The sequence below is a fragment of the Pelophylax lessonae genome (assembly GCF_965119305.1).
Source record: "Pelophylax lessonae genome assembly, chromosome: 5".
NCBI classification, from domain to species: Eukaryota; Metazoa; Chordata; class Amphibia; order Anura; family Ranidae; genus Pelophylax; species Pelophylax lessonae.
In genome coordinates, this window is record NC_138772.1 from 227,814,877 (window position 1) to 227,822,358 (window position 7,482).

Genomic DNA, 7,482 nt, shown 5'->3' on the forward strand with positions numbered 1-7,482 from the left:
AACATACTTCACATTGAGCTGCCTAGATATTATGTGTTTGGCAGTCACAGGGCTAGGTTTACAAAATATATGTGGCAAGGATTTTGGGCATTCCGCTGTATATTGTAATAAATATTCCCCCTGTACATTATGTGGATATGATTGATGTTTAGTGATCTCTGTCTCTTCAGGGATTACTCCTTATCTTTGAGACTACATGCTGTATGTCTTATCTTATAGGGATGCCTTTCGCCCTGTTCCGCTGTTTTGGAACCTACAGTATACATGTATGATGTCATAAATTAAGATTAAAAAAATAAATAGAAAGGTGGAAAATCAAGAGACTGTTAAAAAAGAAAAAGTGTAAAAGCCCGTAATTAGAAAAAGTTGAGAGAAAAAGGGGGAGCAATGCATGGGGAGGAAGGGATAGGAGGGAATTTTTATATTTTCATAAAATCAGGTGGCAGCGGTGTACTAATTGTGTATCACTTTTCTTTTTTTGTATTACATAATTTACTACATTGTAGAGTGGCAAATAATGAAATAGAAAATAATAGAAATCCTGTCTTTTACAAACTCTAGCTGTTTTAGTTCAGATAAAGGCAAAACAACTCCCCTTTTCTAGGCAGATATTGGCAATTTTGCCTCACTGGGAAAGCAAAAGGATCCTGACTCCCAAATGACAGACTGCAAAATTCCCTGGGTCAAAATCATACCATACTATTCTCAGTCAGTAAATGTTTATACCATTAGTTGAAGGAAAAATGTGTCCACTTTTTTTTCATTATTGATATTGCTACTCTTGCAGTTGGCTTGAACCACATCACTTTGGCTGTAAACAATCTTTTTCTGTACTGATAGTAATATAAATATCTATATGAAACTGATGACACTTGTCTTTTCTGCAGGCCTTGTAATATAAAATTTGCACATCCCCGTCCATAAGACAAAGCAAGTTTTGCCAGAGGCTCTAATAGACTTCAGAAAAGGGTAGTCTCGGAGCGCAGTTGTGTGACAATAGCGAATGAATATTCGCTATTGGCACACTAACTCTCCTCCCAGCCAATCAGGAAGAGGGTTGTGAGACCCCTTTCCTGATTGGCTGAAAAGAGAAGTGATCACTCCCCGGCTCCTGACAGGAGGAAGGAGGTAAGGAGGCAGGGGGGGGAGGAATGTGTCGCCTGTCCCGACCGACCGGGGTTGTGTGCATTGGTTTGCCCCCCCCCCCCCCGAATTACCAAGCACCAGCTGCCACTGCCTATACTCTTTAAAATCCACTAATACATGGTCTTACCCTGCTCTGCACATGCTCAGTTGCTCTCTAGTTTTTTGTCACTGTGCCAAATTTGTAGAGGCTGCTGCTGACAGCCTAAAGATTTACTGTTGTTTAGGCACTCTGGGCTTCAGCAAAATGACAGCCTCCAGCAAGAAAAAACAATAATTTTGGTAGCATGAATATTAATGTGGAATGTACAGTGCATCCGGAAAGTATTCACAGCGCTTAATTTTTTCCACATTTGGTTATGTTACAGCCTTATTACAAAAAGTTCATTATTTTCCTCAAAATTCTACAAACAATACCCTATAATGACAATGTGAAAGAAGTTTGTTTGAAATCTTTTACATTTATCAAAATAAAAACGAAAAAATCCCATGTATATAAGTAGTCACAGCCTTTGCCATTAGACTCAAAATGAAGCTCAGATCCTGTTTCTGCTGATCATCCTTGAGTTGTTCTACAACTTGTTTGGAGTCCATCTATGGTAAATTCAGTTATTTGGACATGATTTAGAAAGGCACACACCTGTCTATATAAGGTCCCACAGTTAACAGTGCATGTCAGAGCACAAACCAAGCCATGAAGTGCAAAGAATTGTTTGTAGCCCCTCGAGACAAAATTGATTCGAGGCACAGAACTGGGGAAGGTTACAGAAAAATGTCTGCAGCATTGAAGGTCCCAATGAACACAGTGGTCTCCATCATTTGTAAATGGAAGATGTTTGGAACCACCAGGATTCTTCCTAGAGTGGGCTGCCCAGCCAAATTAAGCGATCGGGGGGAAAAGGGCCTTAGTCAGAGAGGTGACTAAGAACCTGAGGATCACTCTGACAGAGCTCCAGCGTTACTCTGTGGAGAGAAGAGAACTGTCCAGAAGTACAACTATCGCTGCAGCACTCTATCAATCAGGCCTGTATGGTAGAGTGGTCATACAGAAGCCACCCCTCAGTAAAAAGCACATGACAGCCCATCTGGATTTTGCCAAAAGGCACCCGAAGGACTCTCAGATCATGCAAAACAAAATTCTCTAGTCTGATAAAACAAAGATTGAACTCTTTGGCCTGAATGGCAAGCATCATGTCTAAGGGAAACTAGGCACCTCTCATCACCTGGCCAATACCATTTCGACAGTGAAGCATGGTAGTGGCAACATCATGCTTTGGGGATGTTTTTCAGACGCAGGAACTGGAAGACTAGTCAGGATTGAGGGAAAGATAAATGCAGCAATGTACAGAGACATCCTTGATGAAAACCTGATCCAGAGAGCTCTGGACCTCAGACTGGGGCTATGGTTCATCTTCCAACAGGACAACGACCCTAAGCCCACAGTTAAGATAACAAAGAAGTGGTTATGGGACAACTCTGTGAATGTTCTTGAGTGGCCCAGCCAGAGCCCAGATTTGAACCCGATTAAACATCTCTGGAGTGATTTGAAAATGGCTGTGCACCGACACTACCCATCCAACCTGATGGAGCTTGTGAGGTCCTGCAAAAAAGAATGGGAGAACCTTCCCAAAAATAGGTGTGCCAAGCTTTATAGCATCATACTTAAAAAGACTTGAGCCTGTAATTGGTGCCAAAGGTGCTTCAACAAAGTATTGAGCAAAGGCTGCGAATACTTATGTACATGTGATTTCTTTCTTGTTTTATTTTTAATAGATTTGCAAAAATTTCAAACAAACTTTTTTCTTGTTGTCAATATGGGGTATTGTGTGTAGAGGTTTGAGGAAAATAATGAATTGAATCCATTTTGTAATAAGGCTATAACATAACAAAATGTGGAAAAGGTGAAGCTCTGTAAAAATGTTCCTGGATGCACTGTATGTTTCTTGCTAAAGAACATTCTTTTTATGGGTAAATATAAAGTTCCACTTTAAGAAATTCTAAATAAGTTTTGTTTGGATATCTTCTTGCAGTTGTAAACATGCAAATGTACTCATTTTCACGTTTTATTTCTTTAGCACCTCATTATATTATTCTTACCTCTCACTATATCCCTCTAACTAATACTACCTACTACTCTCTAGCACATCTATCTTGCATAGTTTTTCTATATCTTCTTAACTCTATAGTTCAAAGATCTTCACATTTCTAAAAAAAACATTCCCTAGCTGTTTCTTTTCCCAACAATATACAGTTTCGTATTACATTTAAGAACATTTTAATTTGTAATAGAATGTTTCTTAGGCCTGCCATACACGGTTTGAATCTCGGCCGGTTCAGCAGGAACTAACCGAGATTAGTACAGTTAATGGCCAGGCTGATTGTACCAAGTTCATTGATTGATCAACTTGGGTATAACCAGCCTGACGGATTCTCTTACGATTATCGCTAGCGGCTGCTGTAGCCGCTAGCGATGATAATCCTTGTAGTCTCCCGCCGGATGGCAGAAAATAAATTTGCACCTTGAATCGCCAGCCTTATCTCCATCTTCAGGCAGACAAATATTTGTTCATGTCCAGGCCCACTGAAGTCTGCCTTTTGAAGCGTCATTTTCAAAAGTTAGGGTAGACAAACACATTACACTGACTAATCTAAGATCTTGAGTGCATTGAGAATTCAAGTTTTTCATGCTTTTTTTTTTTTTTTTCTCCACAGAAAGCAGTATCCTCTCCAACGGTATCTCGTCTAACAGATGTGTCTAAATTTACGGGGTCTCACAAGGAAAGGTTTGATCCTTCGGGAAAAGGAAGGGGCAAAGCTGGCCGAGTAGATTTAGTTGATCGATCTGGATATGTATCAGGTTACAAACATGCAGGCACATATAATCAGAAAGTCCATGGGCCGAGCAAATAGGGCAAACAAATATCAGTAAAGAATATTGTTTCAGCCAAAAGACGGTACAGGATTAGCAATGTTATAATATTAACATCAGCTATAATTGTGTAGAACAAGAGAAGGACTTCTAGACATTCCTCTAATGTAAAAAGATGGCAATGCCACAAAAATTGACCATGTATGTGTGAAATTTTCAGCACTAAAGTGTAATAAAGACAAATAACATGTTACTCCATATTCATATGATTGATAACTGGCAGTAAAACACTTCTGGTCCAATTCACACATTTAACAATTTCCCAAATGCCAAATATTTATTTGCATTTTTTTGTGTGTTGTAGATCATGTTTGCATGTTTAAAAATGCATGCAAAAAACACACCTAAGGGCTCTTCCACACAGTTGTTCAGTTTGTATCTGTCTGTTAGTTTTTCAGATGGATTCAGACTGAATCACAATGAATGTCTATTGGCAGGTGAGACGATCATCCGTTTGCATCTGCGTCTGTCCAGGTTAATTGTTTTAAACGGAAGAAGGCTGCATCCTTTTCCATTTAGCTTTAAAGGAATACCATCTGTTTACGTCTCTTCCATTTATATCCGTTTTTAGACATTTTTTTTACTTATACTGTTGCCACCTATGATTGGTTTCTACAACAACTGAAAAAAAAGGACGTGTACTGAGCTGAACTGAAGATGGATGTGCAAACTTAAAACCTGAATTCTTATTCATCAGTTTTTATTAAGCAAAAACATGACTCAACTGATGACACCCATGTGAATGGACCCCAAGGGCGGCTAGTGTAAAGAGGCATGTGAGATGCCTTTACTATGCATTCACAATGACTTCTGTGGAGGAATAAATCAAAGCACAAACTGATCTCATATACCTGTGTACTCTAGTCCCACACGATAATGCAGCTAAAAATGCCTGCATTAGTACATACAGGACTGTGAATAGATCCTCATGCTTATTACATAGACAGAATTATGTCAATTCTTCTAAATGCTTATTTATTAATTTTAATGTAATCTGTATTCTGGGTCACTTAATTATATTTGTTATTAATTGTGTACAGCAATTTCTTTTTATTTTTGTTAAAAAGCTCCTTTTAGTTGTCATTGTTTTGGTAAAATAAATAATAAATATTGATTATTCATCTTAATATATATATATATATATATATATATAAAAATTGTTTGATCCATAATGTATACTACACATCACGGCAATCAAAGGGTTAAACAAATTTTGTAAAATTGGCTTTTTTTAGATAGAAGCAATTTGGAAGGTAATAGTAATTACTAGGCTTCTCTGTGAACTTGTGACCTCTGCTTGACAACTCTGGATAGACAGTGGTAGGAGATCAATGAACTCAGTGCACCAGTCGGCTGAACTGCAGATTAAGGACTTACTATTCCTGATCTGCATGGACTGGATACAGAGGAGGCATCAGGGGTAATGGACCGCCAGTGCCTTCATAGAAAAAAGCTGCAGCTTACCTCTTTACTGTCAGATAAAGGGGTACCCTATGTGCCCTCTTGTAATATTCGTGCATTTAAACAATGAATAGGTTATTTTAAAAACATGTAAAAAAAACATATACACATGCACACAGTTTGGAAACACACCTATTAAGTTATATATTTTAGGTAACATCACTAGAACAGAGTTCTAAAGGTTCCTAATGTTTCACTTATTTACAGTTTTTGGGATTCTCATTTTTGGATCTTTCATCAACACACACAATTTTGGGGTTCGATATATTTGTTTATTAACTAAACACACATATATTTTATAACGAATTGAACATTTGGAGATTATATTATTCTTGTGTGCACTAAAAATCAGTTTAACTTACTTTTTTCTGAAAATATAGATTTTTCTAAACATTTACTCAACTATTGTGTGACATACAAAATTGGAGATACTGGTATTTTATTATAATTCTTTCATGAAAAAAAAATATAATTTTGAGGGTCCTTGGTAAACAATGAAAAAAGTATGTAATGCATTCATTTTAACAAATTCATTTTTTTAGTGGATAAAAATGCAAACACTAGTCCAGCAGCAAATGAGAAAAGGTTCTGTGTTTATATCTGCTGATATGAAGTGACATGGAAGGTGCTTAACCTCATCTTGTTGTTCATAGAATTCTTGAACCTGTTTTTTTTTTCTTTGTGTGTGTGAAGAAATTATTATCCTAGAATATAGAAACGTAAAGTAACGGTGTTCACACACAATATTGTGCACCCTACCCTGTAAAATGGGTCATATTGCTTGTTCATTATATAACCAAGCTGAGCAGTCATCTTATTCAGTGTCTCCCACAAGATGGATGCTCACACTACTTTTTGTCCCACTCTATGTATAAACTTTGGCATTAACTGCCTTTAGAAGAGCATAAAAGAGCTGTAAAAAGTCACATGCCTGAGGACAACAATTACGAAAATTAACATACGGATGTAGCTAATATAGCTTAGTTTTACTGACACTACTTGAATAAAATGAAATTATGATGGTTTGGGTCACTTTATATTGTTTAGAATGTTAAAAATGTGTTTGTTTTTTAAATAAGCATTCAATACATGACAAAGGGTTTCCAGAGAACTACTACCTAAAGACAGAACAATAGAAGCAGCAGCTGGGTTCTGTTGACAACAGGCTGCTTTCAGTAAAGCTGAAATAACTTAACCATGGGAAAGGTATGCTAGCACCCCATCTGCTGGTTAAAAAATAGGCACCGTAATAAAATAATAATTTGCAATATTAACTCTTTTTAGGACTTGAAATAAAAAACATCTGTTTTTTTTACCCTGACTATAATAAAAAAAATGTCTGAAAATCGCTATACACTTACCTTGATAATATATAACATTTTCTAGTGCTCAGGGACCAGTGTTTTATTCTTATTTGAACAGGTTATGCATCTTCTTTGATATAAGTGGTTTTTGAAAGGCAACTATACTGTAAAATGCAGAACTACAAAACTCACAAAACCAGTTCATTATTAAATTTGTGGCACTTAGCAGCTATCCAGTGTGATGTCCATCAATTGGACTAGAAAGTCTTCATTGGAGTTGTCCCATGCAAAGTCACATCTTGATTGGAATGTGGAATAGTTGTTCACATAGGCTTGTTACTTCCAGTAGTTGTTTAGCTGAACAGTTCTTCAAAGTCCTTAATAGCAATTTATACTGCTGGAGGTGTAAATAGAATTTGAACACAACAGCCGTTATACAATATGACTTCTAACAACATATACATCCAATATACCTGCTTAATCACAAATACATGTTTGATAATCATAAATAAATGTTTGATAAATAAAATGGCTGTTCCCTTTTCCCCTTCAGTGCCTTATAAAAGTCTAAAGCCAAAGGATCAATATGACAGCCAGGCTACTAGGAATATCAGAGGGAGTTCAGCAATGGCAGCCTATGTATTG

The 7,482-nt window shown here is 37.0% G+C and overlaps 1 protein-coding gene across 2 annotated transcripts in view; it reads left to right on the forward strand.

Moving 5' to 3' along the window:
• Window positions 1–4,365, forward strand: part of TPPP (tubulin polymerization promoting protein) — a 72,762-nt gene extending 68,397 nt beyond the window's left edge. For both annotated transcript variants that reach the window (XM_082259600.1, XM_082259599.1), the window contains exon 4: window positions 3,856–4,365. In XM_082259600.1, coding sequence (XP_082115726.1) covers window positions 3,856–4,053 — 198 coding nt within the window. In that variant the 3' untranslated portion in view covers window positions 4,054–4,365. The remainder of the gene's footprint in view (window positions 1–3,855) is intronic.
• The last annotated feature ends 3,117 nt before the right edge of the window (window positions 4,366–7,482 follow it).